This window comes from Sciurus vulgaris (genome assembly GCF_902686455.1).
Source record: "Sciurus vulgaris genome assembly, chromosome: 2".
NCBI classification, from domain to species: Eukaryota; Metazoa; Chordata; class Mammalia; order Rodentia; family Sciuridae; genus Sciurus; species Sciurus vulgaris.
The window spans coordinates 12979310-12995774 of NC_136462.1; the positions used below are offsets into that span (position 1 = coordinate 12979310).

Sequence of the window (16465 nt, forward strand, 5' to 3'; positions counted from 1 at the left end):
CAATTGACAATAGCTAGATTGTGGAACCAACCTAGTTGTCCTTCAGTTGACAAATGGATAAAGAAACTCTGGTATATATACAGAATGGAATACTACTCAGCCATAAAGAAGAATAAAAGTATGGCATTTGCTGGTAAATGGATGAAGTTGGAAAATATGCTAAGTGAAATAGACCAAGCCCAAAAACCCAAAGGCTGAATGCTTTCTCTGATAAGTACATGACAATATGTAATGGGATTGGGGGGGAGGGCAGGGGGAAGAGAAGAATGAAGGAACTTTTGATGGTGTAGAAAAAAATGGGGTTGGGGGGGACAGAAAGATAGTAGGATGAAACAGTATTACCGTATGTATATGTATGATTACATGAATGGTGTGAATCTACATTGTGTACAACCATAGAAATGAAAAGTTGTACTCCAAAGATTTTAATAAATAAAAATGAAAAGGGCCGGGAATGTAGCTTAATGATAGAGCATGTCTGGTTTCAATCTCCAGTACAAAAAACAAAAACAAAACTTTTCATTTATTGAGTACCTTCCAAGCACCAGGGAGCCTATGGGCTGTTTTGCTATGTTATTACCTTATTAATTTTCGAATTTCATGAACTAAATTCAGAGAGGCCAAATAATTGGCTCATGGTTAATGGTGATGATGATGTTTATAATTGAATGCTGATTATATGCTCAGTGCTTTGCTTAGTCCTTCATGTTGTAGTTTCACTAAAAAAAAAAAAAAGAAAGAAAGAAAATTAGTTTGTCCTAAACTGGCATGCCTAAGTTTTTGGTGGTTTTTTTAATATTTCCAAAAGCCTATTGGAATACATGCTTCATGTCAGTTATGAAAATAGACACATTGGTAAAAAGAAGTTTCCACAATCAGAAAAATACTTTAGTGGAGTGGGGGATAGGCTAGTAAAATATACATTAGAAAGTTCCATTTTGCAGTTTTAGAACGTAACTTTTTATTATGTGTCAATGTGGTTAATAATATGTGTTTAGTAATTCATAGAAGTATTAAAATGAAAAGTTTCATAAAATGATTAATGTATTATAAAAGTGTATTGTTGCCAGGTGTAGTGGCACATGCCCATAATCTCAACAGCTCTGCTTGGGAGGCTGAGGCAGGAGATGGCAAGTTTGACACGAGTCATGGCAAGTTACTGAGACTCAAAATAAAAATAAAAAAAACCTTAGGGCATAACTCAGTGGTAGTACACCCCTGGGTTCAATCCCCAGCACCACACACACACACACACACACACACACACACACACACACAAAAAAATACATATATATATATATATATATATACACACACACACACACACATATGTATGTATATATATATGTATATATGAAAATGTTCTGGATTTAGATAGTATTCATAGATGCACAACAGTATGAATATACTAAAAGTCACTGAATTGCTATGCTTTAAAATGTTTAAAATTTTATTTTAAAATGTTATGAAAGATAAAAGAATATATTTGAATGACTTCCAACTGGTGTGTTACATAAGTAAGGGTAGCATCATCTCACATGGGAGATGAACTTTTGACTTTGGCAATTTAGGATGCTCTAGCAGTCTTTTATTTGTAAGCCACTCAGTTTCTCTTACACCATACAGTGTTGTTTTTCTCTATGAACCCAAATCAAAAAATTTAAATTGGAAAAATTAAATAGGTTTCCCTTTTCTGTCATTTTTCTTTCTTTCTTTTTTTGAGGTGGGGGGTACCAGGGATTGAACTCGGGGATACTCAACCACTGAGCCACATCCCCAGCCCTATATTGTATTTTATTTAGAGGCAGGGTCTCACTGAGTTGCTTAGTTCCTCACTTTAGTGAGTCTGGCTTTGAACTCGAAAGCTTCCTGCCTCAGCCTCCCAGACTGCTGGGATTACAGGCATGTGCCACTGCACCAGGCTTCCTATCATTTTTAAATAGATTTATCTGTTTACTATTTATTGTGGTACTGGAGATTAAAACCAGGGGCACTCTCCCACTGCCTATACCCCCAGCCCTTTTTATTTTTTATTTTTTATTTTGAGCCAGGAGTCTTGCTAAGTTGCTGAGGCTGGTCTCAAACTTGTGATCCTTCTGCTTCAGAATCCCAAATTTCTGGAATTACAAGTATGTACCACCTCACCCAACTGAATATAGAATTTATTTAGATTTGATTTATAATATTTTCTAATTTGTAACCATAAATTTCACCTATTTAAAATGTTCAAGTAAGTGATTTTTAGTCCATTTTCATAGTACTTCTGTCACATTTTTAAATAACATAAACATTTTGTGCTAATTCAAAACTTTTTTTGAGACAAAGAATCTTTATACACATATATATGTATGTTATATATGTTTTTTTAATATGGCACTCAGAATCGAACCTGGTTCCTCACTCATGCTAGGTGAGTGCTCTATCACTGAGCCACAACGGCAGCCCCTCAAACCTTCTTAATAGTGTCCCTTTAACATGCTGTTGCATGAGTATTAGGGAACAAAACCAGTCCTCCTGTTACATTTTTCCTAATTTATTTTCTGTGGTCTGCAAAAGCTACAGAAATCTTTTCTTCAGATTTGAAATTTAAAATATAAAAACCACTACAGTTAATTCAGACATCTTTTCAAATGCCAGTGTACAGTCTATTCTCATTTACAGATTCTGTATTAGGGAAATTATCTACTTGATAAAATGCATTTGCATCCTCAAAATCCACATTCATGGCACTTTTGAAGTCACTAACAGACATGCACAGAGCTGCAGAAATTTGAGTAGTCTGACAAGCACATTTCCAGCTAAGTCCAGCAAGGCAGTGACATCTCACCTTATTTCAGATCTATTGTAATCAAGGGTTCTCTTCACAATCTACTTTGTGCCCTTTTTCACATTTTTTATGTTTTTATGTTATGTTTTTATTAATGTTCTCACTGTTTGAAGTGGCCCGCAAGCATGGTGCTAGAGTTGTCTAGTGTTGGCTATGATGTGCCTTCTGGAGCAAATACATGTGTGAGAAAAGCTTCACTCAGCATTCATAAGTTAGAGTGCTGTTGGCCATGAGTTCAGTGTTAATGGATGAATAATATAAACTAAAGGGTCTTTAAACAGAAACATAAAACAAGGTTTTATCTTAATCAGTTGCCCAGAGACAAATAGGAACCTAACCCTGTGCTTCCCCTATGAGCAGTGGTTCAGTATTTGCTAATCCATTGTTGTCAATATCTCATAGAGCATAACTATCACTAATAACAAGAATGGGTTGTATAAAACTCTGCATAATTCTTATAGGCCATAGGTATGTTTACTAATGTTAAGGCTGGTCATGATGAGAGGTCATATTTTGGGGGACAGATAATAAGCCTCTTCAAAGGATAAAATTTCCCTTGAAGGCATTCAGATTGGATTGGAATGGAGCATCCTGCAGGGATAGTAAGAAAGCTAAGCAAACCACACCTTTGTTTCAGAATCACTTCTATGAAGGATTCTGCCCTTACCCATTAAATATTTGAGGAGTTTGTGTAAGATTTCATATGAAAACACATTGCCATGTCTTTTTTTTTTTTTAAACAATACCTTATGTAAGTATGAAGCTAAATCACAGCAAAGCAAAAGAGGAAATACTTCTGCCACACACTTAAAATTTTATTTTGAATGATTCAGAAAAAAACTTAGCTTCTCAAAAAAATCACACATACACACACACACACACACACACACACATATCACAATTTAAGAGTTTATAGAATATAAATATGTGTATTTATATAAAAATAGTTTATAGAATATAAATATGTATAAATATACATGCAAAAATCCAGCATTTACTGTCATGAATGATAAAGATCTTATTCAGTGTAAATTTTTAAGGAATTAAAAGAGCCCTTTAGGTTAAAAGCAAGATTAAATATTTCTAAAATTATGGGGTTTTTTTCTTCCTATCTCTATCATAAGCACATAAATAGTTCAGCTCTTCTTTCACTAATACCCAGTACAGAAAACCTTTATTCTCTGCTCTAAACAGTGGACATACATTACATGTCAAAGATCAAAGGGTCTACTTACCTGCAGTAACATTCCTTTGTTACAGAAATTTAGATTCTCATTAAAATCTTGAAATTGGGTAGAATGTACATTAGGTTTTATTCCTTTGGGTATCGCATGGTTAATGCTATAAAATTGGTATTTAACATATATAACCTCCTGAACATACTGATAACCTATCATAATGACTTGCAAAGCCCTGTTATACAAAAACTGGTCACAAAATTGAGAAGACTTAAGGAAAAGTCCTTGATCAGATTAGATGTTAATAAGATTGTCATCTTTTCTCCCTTGAGTTAGTATACAAAGAAGAATCCATTATCAGAACAAAACAGTCCAAAAGAATGTTACTGTTCTGTGACCATCATGCTTTATTTTTGTCTAAGCACATGTTTATTAAATAAGCTCATTTTTTAATTAATTTTTAAAATTTGTTATAGTTGGTTATCTATGACAGTAGAATGCATTTTGACACATTGTACACAACTGGAGTATAACTTCTGGTCCTCTGGCTGTACATGGTGCTGAGTCACGCCAATAGTGTAATCATACATGTATGTAGGGTAATCACGTCTGTCTCATTCTGCTGTCCTTCCCATCCTCACGCCCCTCTGCACAATCCAAAGTTCCTTCATTCTTCCCTACCTGCCCCACACCACACACACACACACTGGATCAGCATTCACTTATCAGAGAAGACATTCGGCCTTTGGTTTTGGGGAATTGGCTTATTTCACTTAGCAATGCCATAATTTCATTCTTTAAGGCTAAGTAATATTCCATTGTGTATATGTACCATATTTGCTTTATCCATTCATCTATTTAAGGGCATCTAGGTTGATTCCATAGTTTGACTGTTGTGAATTGAGCTACTAATACGCACTGATGTGACTGTGTCTCTCTAGTATGCTGATTTTAAGTCCTTTGAGTTTAAACCGAGGAGTGGGATAGGTGGGTCAAATGGTGATTCCATTTCAAGTTTTCTGAGGGATCTCCATACTGCTTTGACCAATTTGCAGTCCCACCAACAATGTATGAGTGTACCTGTTTCCCCACATCCTCGCCAACACTTATTATTGCTTGTGTTCTTGATCATTTCAATTCTGACTGAAGTGAGATTAAATCTTAGTTTTTTACTTGCATGTCTCTAATTGCTAGAGATGATGAACATTTTTTCATATATTTGTTGATTGTATTTGTTCTATGAAGTATCTGTTCAGTTCCTTGGCCCATTTATTGACTGGGTTATTTGGGGTTTTTGGTGTTGTTTTTTAAGTTCTTTATATATCCTGGAGATTAATGCTCTGTCTGGGGTGCATGTGGTAAAGATTTTCTCCCACTCTGTAGGCTCTCCATGTTTAAATAAACTTCTTATAACAGAAAAATAATTGATTTACAACCCTTCTTAAAGCAGATGTACTTAAGTCCATAAAGTGATACTGGAGAAGAAAGCAAGCCTGTCTGAAAATTTGCATTTGGTTGTATATTTCTCATTTTCTGTCTCATAGAGCCAAACTTATTGAGTGGTACTGCGCACAGTGTGAACAAAAGAGGTGTTAAAAGACGAGACCTGGACATCGAAGAGCTTAGAGAGATCCTTTCTTCTCTCTTACCTTTTGTGCGAATTGAACACATCTTACCTATAAACAGTGAAGTCTTAAATGACGCAGTAAGTGTCTTTCTTCCCTTTTCCCTTTCATGGAAAGAAAAATGCCAGGCTTGCTTTAATCACTGTGAGCAATCTCTTCTTATAAAGTATTGGTAAATTTCACAAGGACAGAAGCAAAAATCTGTCTTATACAACATTGTGCCCCCAGTGTCTGTCGCATAGTACAAATGAATGTTTGGTGAATGAGAGTCGAGTGGATAAATAGGTGGAGCTTTTGTAGGACCCATAATTTCTGAGGGGGTTAATTCAATCATCTATCAATGTAGATCACATGTATCCTTATTTAAAAAAGAAGAGGTAGAAATTGCCTCTGGAGACTTCTTTAAGAACAGCATTAAGTCAGAGAACAGAAGGGAAATTCAAAGTATTGATTGACCTTCTGAGATTATTTCAGGTCAGTTAAAATTAATGGAGCTGATATATGTATTTTTAAAATATTTTTTAGATGTTGATCTTATTTTATTCATGTATTTATATGTGGTGCTAGAATCGAACCCATTGCCTCACACATGCTAGGCAAGTGTTCTACCACTGAGCCACAACCCCAGCAATACATTTATGTATTTTTTAAAGCAAGTTCTTTTAAACTAATAGAACTGCTTGAATTAATGGATGGGAAAAACAAATATTATAAATATACTTCATGAACTGATATAGTTTAATGTTTATAAACATCATAATTACTTTACTTTTGATTGACATAATAATTGTATTTAGGGACATAATATGTTTTGATACATGTGTACTTTACATAATGATCACATCTGAGTAATTAGCATGCCCATCATTTTAAACATGTTATCATTTCTTTGTGGTGAGAACATTCAGAATCCTCTCTTCTAGCTGTTTTGAAATATGTGATACATTATTGTTAACTATAGTCACCCTGCTGTACAAAAGAACACTAGAATTTATGCCTTCTAACTGTAATATTTACCCATCAACCAATCCACCCCTCCTCTTCGCAGCCTGTTATAACAACTATTATGCTCTCAACTTTTGTGAGATGAGCTTTTTTAGATTCCAGGAGGAGCAAGACCATGCAGAATCTGTACTTCTGCGCCTGACTTATTTCACTTAACATAATGCCCTTCAGGTTCATCCTCTTTTTTCCATTGTATTTGTATACCACATTTTCTTTATCCATTCATCTATTGATGGACATGTAGGTAGAACCTACATTTTGACTCTTGTAAACAGTGCTAAAATGAACTTTGGAATGCAAATGTCCTTTGGTCACATGGATTTCATTTTGCCTGCATGTATACCCAGTAGTAGGGTTGCTGGGTTGTACAGAGGTTCAATTTTTTTTATTTTTCGAGGAACTGCCCTGCTGTTTTCCTTAATGGCAGTACTTTAATTTGCATTTCCACCAATAATCTACAAGGGTTTCCTTTTTTCTACTTTCTTGCTAACACTTATCTTTCTGATAATAGCCATTCTGACTAGAATGAGGTAATATCTCATTGTGATTTTGATTCACCTTTCCTTGATATTGAGCATTTTTTCAGATACCTATCAGTCATTTGTATGTTGTCTGGTTTTGTCGTTGCTGCAGTTGTTTGTTTGTTTGTTTTTTAGCCCAGGGGTGCTTGACCACTGAGCCATAGCCCCAGCCCCCAACCCCCCACTTTTTTTTTTTTTTTTTTTTTTTTCTGGAGACAGAATCTTACTAAGTTATCTAGAACCTCACTAAGTTGCTGAGGCTGGCTTTGAACTTGTTATCCTCCTGCCTCAGCCTCCTGAGTTGCTGGGATTACAGGTGTGCACCACTGTGCCCAGCAATGGTGTGTGTGTGTGTCGTCTCTTGAGAATGTCCATTACAAGTCTTTTGCCTATTTTTCAGTCAGGTTATTTGGACTTTTTTGCTATTGAGTTGAATTCCTGTATATTTTGGATATTAATTCCTTATCAGATTAGTTTGCAAATATTTTGTCCCATTCTGTAAGATGTCTCTTCTTTACTCTGTTGATTGTATAGTTTTTATATCATTCCATTTGTCTATTTTTGCTTATGTTAGCCATGTATGGGGGTCTTATCTAAAAAGTCCTCGCCTCTGTCAGTGTCATGGATCTCTTTCCCTGTTTTCTTCTACTAGGTTCATAATTCAGCTCCTACCTTTAAAACTTTAATCCATTTTTGTTTGTTTTTTTTTTTATATATAGAGTGTGAGATTTAGGCCTAACTTCATTTTTCTGCATTTCATTAAAACTGCATTTTATCCAGTTTTCCGTAACACCATTTATTAAAGAGACTATTAGCAAAACAGTCCTCTTTTGCCCACCAAACAGTGTGCCCATCTCTGAGACAAAACTTTTGCAAAAGAGAAAGGGTTTGCAAGGTGGCCAAACATGATGGGAAAGACCCAAGTCTTAAATCCCCCTCCCCGAGGATAAGGGTTTCTTGGATGTTTATGGGATAAAGAAGCAGAGTAATTTAAGATGTAGGAAAAGGTGTTGGAAGTGAAATAATTGTAGTCTGTGTAATCAGACTTTGTGGTTTTTTCATGGGATACATGTTGAGAAAGTGGTGGCATTAGCATGATCTAAGAGTAGAACTTTTGGCTTCCTGATACCAAAAGGTCACCCACTACATACTTGCATGGGCCCAAAGAGTTAGTGGGTTAAAAAAAAAAATGGCCTTCAAGTCCCTGAAAAGTAATCTAGAAAGCCATTATCATCATAACTCCTACTTCAGACTGATACTGTACTGCCTCACAGATCTGTAGTCTATTTTTTTATTTTATTTTTTAAGATGAAGAGAGGCTTGATTAGTACTCCTCCATCAGATATGCTTCCTACAACAGAAGGTGGAAAGTCAAATGCCTGGTTGCGGCAAAAAAATGCTGGCATATATGTTCGTCCTCGGCTGTTCTCTCCCTATGTGGAAGAAGCAAAGGTATTAAAAATGTTTTGAAATATTAGACAACTTTATTACAAACCATATGCACAGGTATTTATTATAGAATTATTTAAACATTTGGTAATAGCCTAAATATTCAGTAATAGGGAACATGAAAGTAAATTCTAGTTCGACTACTCAATAGAGTAGGTTTTTGAAATGTTTAATTATCAAACGTTTTAAAAAAAGTCATAATAAAATAATTTTGCATTTTCTCATCTTAGTTGCCTTGTGAATTGTTAATTGCCTTGTAGATTATCAATTTATTGAAATAGGGAAACTGTTCTGAAAGAAAATTGCAAGCATTTTATCTTCATAAACTAAAGAAATGCATAATTTTTTGTTCTGTAGTAGCTGACTACTGGAAGTTTTGTGTTCAGTTTTAGAATAAATATACAAACTTAACATATTTTCAAACCTACTAAATAAACAGTTGGCATTATGTATTCTGTAATGTAAAGAACTCCCCAAGAAATAATGGTGATGTGAAAATGAAACGCCGTAATTTTTGTTGTATATATTCACATATACGTGCCTAGGAATAGCCTTTTGAGGAGCTAACAGTCTTTGAAAGTCAAAAATCATCAGTAACATTCTGAAGTAAATTTAACAGGCAAATGTATTTAGGTACAGAATTACATTTCCTTAAATTTTACTTATTTTTATTTCCAGAATTCCTAGCTTTAAGATAAATGAAAGGATTTGAGAGAATTCTCTTCTGTTGACTAAGTTGATGATGTGCCTCATATTGAACGGTTGTCATTCTAAATAGTTCTAAAACAGGAAGAAAGTAGAATGGTGAGGTCTGGTCTTTGTGCTCACACAGCTGAGCCTTCACAGGGCTGCCTCTGGTGAGAAACTGCACTAAGATGGGGTGGCTCATCAGAAGGTCCTCTGGAACTGCCCTGTTCTCAGATGGCTGTGGAAAAGGGAATCCCCCAGTGGAAATGTTTATATACTACCTTACTTTTGCCATTCTGTAGTTGAGTGAGATAGATGCATCTGAAACAATAACAAAATTGGGTTTATTTATAACCCTGTTAAATCTGATATCAATCTTTACTATTCATATTTTGAGCATTTTTTGTTTAATGTGATACTTATTAGCACATGTATACATGTTTTCATTATAATGATTTTGTGTATAATTTATTTGATTGATTTTATATGCTTTCATCAAATTTCAAATACTTCTAATTAAAAACAAACCTTGCAGATAATTATATCTATTCAAAAATTCTCCAGAAAGTCTTTAATTAAAGAGGTGTATTTTCTTCTTTCCCCGTCAGTTTCAGACTTCATAAGACAATTAATGAGACAATTAATGAATCCCCTTTGTCTATGATGGAGATGATGATAATCTTGCTCCAACTGTGATTTAACACAAAGAGTTGACTGACTGTTCATCCTGAATTCTTATTTCAGTCAGTGCTAGATGAGATGATGGTAGAACAAACAGACCTTGTGCGTTTGCGAATGGTCAGAATGTCCAACGTGCCAGACACGCTTTACATGGTCAGTAATGCTGTGCCACAGTGTTGCCACATGATCAGCCATCAGCAGATGAGCAGCAACCAGTCAAGCCCGCCTTCGGTTGTAGCCAATGAAATTCCAGGTAAGGCAATGCCTTTTGTGAGGCATTTATATTTAAATAAATAATCTTCCCCCTTTTTTGTAATTGCTATTGTTTAAACCCCTATATGTATGCTAATTTTTTCCACATTTAGTACCCTTTATGCATTATTCTCAAAGAATAAATACTTAAAAAATAAGAGTTTTTTGTTTTATATTTTATCTTAAATTAATAAGCGTAGGTAGGTTTATATGCGCATGCACACACACACACAATACCCCTACCTTTGCAACAACCTTTTGGAAACTTTCTTGTGTTTCTAGACATTGCCACATGTGCTCTGTGGGGCAAAATTGCCCTTGTTGAGAACTGCTGGTTTAGAGAAATTCAGTTTTTCATCACTGTGGGTTGTTCTCACATGTGGACTTAATTCCTTTGAGACTGCTTATGTCTCCCAAAGATGTGATCACAATTTTTTTCCTAGTGTCCAATTTCCCAAGATCTGCTCTGTGATGTTCACCATAGTGTAGGCTTATGTCTTATGACTTTGAGGGAATTGACCATAGATTGAAGTATAGCTGTCATATCCAAAATCATCTGAATATTACTTCATGTTGACTTTACAATGTCTCTAGTATCCATTTCTAATATAAGAAAAACAATGGTAATCCGGTGGTTAGAAATTTGTAGCTCTTATCAACTGCCATTGTAAGATGCACAATAAAAACCAGCAGCCAGGCATGGTAACATATCCCTGTAGTCCCAGTTACTCAGACTGAAGTGGGAGGATCACTTGAGTCTAAGAGTTCGAGACCAAGCCTGGGCAACATACCAAAACCCTATCTCAAAAATTAGATACAGCGGGTTGGGGATATAGCTCAGTTGGTAGAATGCTTGCCTTGCAAGCACAAGGTCCTGGGTTCAAATCCCCAGCACCACAAAAAAAAAAAAAAAAAAAATTTTAAATACAGGGCTGGGGTTGTAGCTCAGTGGTAGAACCCTCACCTAGCATGTGTGAGGCCCTGAGTTTGACCCTCAGCACCACATAAAAAATCAAATAAAGGTATCGTGTCTACCTACCACTAAAACAAGATATTTTTTTAATTAAATACATAAACCCCAGCAAACTAGTGCAATGGAAATAGCACCATTCATTTCTACTTCGAAATACCTGTTTCAGTTGAGAATAAATAAGACATAATGACAAAACTTCTCACTGAAAGCATACATTTTATTCTAGAACTAGTGTTTTTCATCAATTGTTGCCTTAGTAGATTTGACTACTATATATTTTCTTAAGGTAAACATTGAATAACAGTATGAAAAGAAATACTTGTTCAACTGGGTTGTGTTGATTTTGAAGCTTTGGTAGTAGCACTGATTTTTAGGCTTCAATTATTGCTATTGAATATCAGCATAATTTCATCTTAGAACTCAATCAGAAAATCCCAAAAACATCCACAAGTAGGTATACTCAAGAAGATGAAACTTAATGAGGCCTCCCCTATTCTGCTACCACCCAGGTTCTCCCGTCCTTGGCCCTCGACTCTAATATGAGACTGTAGCTTGTTGGAGGAAACTCATAAGCTCATAGCCTGGCTCTTTCATTCTATTTTTGTGACTCTGGGCATTCCACTTTCTTCCAGAACATTAATTTCCTCATCTGTGAAATGGGGATAATGTTTCCTCCTAGTGGTGTTGTGAGGATTTAATGAAGCACCATGAGTAATATGCTTAAGAATTTGCTTGGCACAAAATTAGCACCCACCAAACCCTGGCTTCCCTTCCCCCCAAAAATAACACTCAGTCACCACTCTTGTCAGTTCATATCACAGATAGACTTCACCACTCTCCACCCTGTGACCACAGCATAGCACAGGTTCCTAAGTGCTGTTCCTGCCTCTCCTCTTAATTCTGTCCTTTACCTCAGGGGTCAGCACATTCTTTCTGTAAAGAACCAGATAATAAATATTTCAACTTTTTGAACTGTATAGTCTCTGTTTCAACTACTAACTCGCAAATAGCCACAGCGGTTTCTAAACAAATGGGTAGGTGTGTGTGCCAGAAAACTTTGCTTAGAAAAGGAGGTGGCAGCCATTTTGCCTCCCCTGCTTCGCATAACGTGGCCTGCACTCACACATCATAGCGCCCATCCTGTCATCCCCTGCACATGCAGTCTATTCACTTCTGCCCCTACTTGTCTTTCCAGCCTCCTTTCTCAGTTCTTCCTACTTACCCTGCTGACCCCCAAACTCTGCCAGTGAGCCACCTCCTTGTGTTGTGCCAACTCTCACTTGGTGTTGTGTACCTGCCTAGACCTCCTACTCAGAAAGCTTCACTCTACTTTCTTTACCTGCTGATTTTCCCTCATCTTCAAGGCTCTGCTGGGGTTCCCCTTGTCTAAGAAACCTTTCCCACCTGCCCTCCATCTGGGCTGGGTGCCCCTCCCAGTCTTTGAGTGTTCTTGTTTATTTCTCTCCATGAATTTTTCTGACCCTGTACCATACTTGTTTACTTAGTTTACATCAATAAAGCCAGAGCTTTTTGAGGACAGAGATCACATCTTTCATTCTATGCACCCCAATACCAGTCCCTGGTGCATTTAAACAGTTGTTTAAATAAAAGAACAACTTTATGCATTTATTTTTATTTTTATTTTTTTAAATTTTTGCTCAGAATAAAACCCAGGGCCTTGTACATGCAAGGCAAGCATTTGACTACTGAACTACATCCCAGCCCTAAGAATGAATGTATATTTTTAAAATCATGAAATGCCTTGAGATTCGGAATACATGCAAGTAAAATCTTATTTGAGCTGTGGACTAAAATAATACAATTCTGGAGTTGTTTGGTACGACCAAGAGCTTCTGGGCACTATGAAATTTTAAAATCTTGAAAAACAGAAGTATATAAATTAGTTGTTGCCAAGAAATTAAAATACTGTCTAAAAAAAATGTATGAAAAGATTCTGGTGCCAACCATTTGCATTCTTCTTGTGCTCAATGGGCAGTCTTCTGTGTAGCTTAGGAATTTTGCCTACATGCTGTCTTTCTCCTTCTAGTCCCTCGTCTCTTCATTATGAAAGACATGGTCAGACGCCTGCAGGAACTGCGGCACACTGAGCAGGTGCAGAGAGCTTATGCACTGAACTGTGGGGAGGGCGCCACCGTGAGCTACGAAATTCAGATTCGAGTACTGAGGGAGTTTGGTCTCGCAGATGCTGCTGCAGAGCTCTTGCAGGTAGGACATGGCCATGGCGCTGAACTGTTGAAAAGAGGAATCCTTGATCATCAGTCAGCCAGTATTGGTGACATCCCAAGGAGTGCCCAGCTGCTGCTTTTTTTTCGTACATGCCCTTTCACTTCCTCTGGTGTCTTCAACAGGCTGCTCATTTCTCCTGTGAGAGGGAGCATGGTGGAGTGGGCTGAGCAAGAGCTGTCTCTGCTCCTTACTAATTGGTTAACTTGGATGAGCCACTTAACCACTGAGCATCCATCCATTCCTTACCCGTAAAATGAATTGTTGTGAAGATCGGAGGTGCTGTGTGTCAAACAGCTGTGTATCTGTGTACATAACAAGCATCCAAATGGTGACTGCTACAAAATTCCATCCCAACAGAGATGGCAAAGGAAGTAGGAAATTCCAAATCTCACTGCTTGCTCTCTGGTCACTAGATTTCAGATTTGGCCTACTATCAGATGCCCACTGCCCTTTCCCTCAAAAGAAACATTGTGCATGAAGGTTCAAACACAAGCATGAGAATCATGGAATAAGTGCTTTTTTATTAACCTAATAGGAAACAAATTCATTTCTAGTAATTATTAAGTATAAGAATAATGGCATTGGTTTTGCAGTTAAGATAGGATTTGTAAAGTAGTCTGATCACAGCCAGTAAATCAGAGCCTTACATAAATTTGATTTGATCTGGTCAAGTGGTGCACTTTCTTGCCATGGAATGTAAACTCCATTAGCCTTGACCCTTTCAAAGGTAAATGTGACAGCCACCCATTTTTAGGTTCTTTATTTTATTTTTTGCTGTGGTTTCCATCCCTAGAGTACATAGTCTGGTTTTCTGCTCATTTCTCTTCCCTTTGCCATTCTAAATTGTCTTAATTTGATATCTTAAATTGTAAAAAAAAAAAAATTATTGTTCTCATGTAATGTTTATCAGAGTCTTAATCCAGCTTGGTCATGTATAATGAGTAAGGAATGGTCATTTTGAAGTTATTTCACTTAGAGCATGTACAGATGTTGTCAGAGGTTCTAGGAAGATCCTCAGTTGTATTCCTTTTCTTTATTGTTAGCTTTTTTCTTAGCAAAATCATATTTTAACTAGGTTTTATTACTTGTTTTTGCTTTATCACATAATGTTACAAGAGATGACTGACCTGCTTGCTGGAATATTATTTTACTTAATGTGGTCTCCTTAGGTATTTCACTTAATTCTGTCAACCTGTACAATTCCATGTGTGTAATCTCACTTTTTTTTTTCTTTTTTTCCCATCTAGAATCCTCACAAGTTCTTTCCTGATGAACGTTTTGGGGATGAAAGTCCACTCTTGACAATGCGACAGCCTGGGAGATGTCGTGTTAACAGTACCCCTACTGCAGAAACCATGTTTACAGACCTGGACTCTTTCGTGGCCTTCCATCCGCCCTTACCCCCGCCACCCCCTCCATACCACCCCCCAGCCACCCCAATCCATAACCAACTCAAAGCAGGCTGGAAGCAGAGACCTCCTAGTCAGCACCCTTCACGGTCCTTTTCTTATCCCTGTAATCACTCATTATTTCACTCCAGAACAGCTCCTAAATCTGCTCCTCCCCCAGCTCACCTGCCAGGTGTTAAAGTAGCACCACCTGACTGTACCAACCCTGCAGGTCTGGGGAGGCAAACAGTTGCTGCTGCTGCTGCTGCTGCTGCAGCTGCCGCTGCCTCTGCTGCAGTAGCATCTGAGAAACAAATGGTAAGTCAGCACTTAAATACTTGCCCCAAATCAAAATCTGAGAAGTATTATGGCAGGCTGATGAAAGCATGTACTTGAGGGGCATGCGGGAAAAAGAGAAGAAAGCTAATGTCAGCAAATGAGGAAGGACAGGAGCAAAGAGTCACATCCTTGCCTGTAACAAGTCCATTTTGCCAATAGCAGGAGGAGTGCAGTGACTGAATAGTACGAATGGACCTGTATGTGTCCTAGTGTTCTGTTCAAGCATGTGTCTGGAATCTCCCTGACTTCTGTCCTGTAGGACCTACCGTTCTACCAAATGCTTTGATGGAACAAGAAGGGGAAGTTTCTTAGAGTTAAGTGTACCACCAGGACCAATGTGACAAAGCCTCCCCATTCAAAAAATAGTTAAAAAGTTAGTTTTCATCCACATCTCTCCAGTTCAACTGTCAGATCTTGGTCTAACTTGGAGCCTCTGCTTGTCCTGACTTCAGGTGGTTTTGCACTGCAGAAGAGATTGAACTTACATTTTATGTAATACATTTGAGAAAAACAGTAGTGCTTTTTAAGTCTTCCTAACCTGTCACATGCTGTCAGCAGCATTCAATAGAGAGAAGGAAAGATAGATCTGTTATTTTAGGGAGGCTTCCTTAAAATAGGCTTCCTTAAAATCCTTCCCCACCTTCCTGTTCCTCTCTACCTTGGTCTCCCTCTCCACAAACCCCAAAATAAGAGATTGGTAATAGTCGATAAACCAAATACTGTTGATCTGGCCCTCAGTTCTATAATTATAAAATTCTACTTTATATCTTAAAGACAATTCCTCTAAAGGAATATTTTGTTTTGTTTTGTTTTTTGTTTTGGTACTGGGAATTAAACCCAGGGATGCTTAACCATTAAGGCTTATCCCTAGCTTTTTTTGTTTTGTATTTTGAAACGGGGTCTTGACAAGTTGCTTAGGGTCTCACTAAGATGCTGAAGCTAACCTCGAACTTGCAATTCTCATGCCTCAGCCTCCCAATTTCTGGGATTACAGGTGTGCACCATCACGCCCAACCTCTAAAGGAAACTTATGAGTACATTCATTGTACTCTTGATTATAATAAAAAATTGGAAATAACCTAAATGTCTGATCATAGGAGAATGGTTAAATGAGTTATGACTCATCTTCAGTGGAATGTTAACATAGTACTTTCAAATGGTGATATCTGGAAAAAAACTAGTGGTAGAACTATCACTAAATAATATTTGAATTATATATGCACTAAAATTTTATATGCAATAAATTTTGTGAAAATATGTGCAAAGAAAAACAGTAAGAGAAATACTTCATTA

At 36.9% G+C, this 16465-nt stretch overlaps 1 protein-coding gene across 1 annotated transcript in view; it reads left to right on the forward strand.

The window, feature by feature from the left end:
• BTBD7 (BTB domain containing 7) overlaps positions 1-16465 on the forward strand; it is a 103388-nt gene that overhangs the window by 81399 nt on the left and 5524 nt on the right. Inside the window, exons 6-10 of the mRNA XM_079127620.1 lie at positions 5550-5710; positions 8465-8608; positions 10037-10226; positions 13246-13424; positions 14693-15151. Of these exons, the coding sequence (XP_078983746.1) occupies positions 5550-5710; positions 8465-8608; positions 10037-10226; positions 13246-13424; positions 14693-15151 (1133 nt within the window). The remainder of the gene's footprint in view (positions 1-5549; positions 5711-8464; positions 8609-10036; positions 10227-13245; positions 13425-14692; positions 15152-16465) is intronic.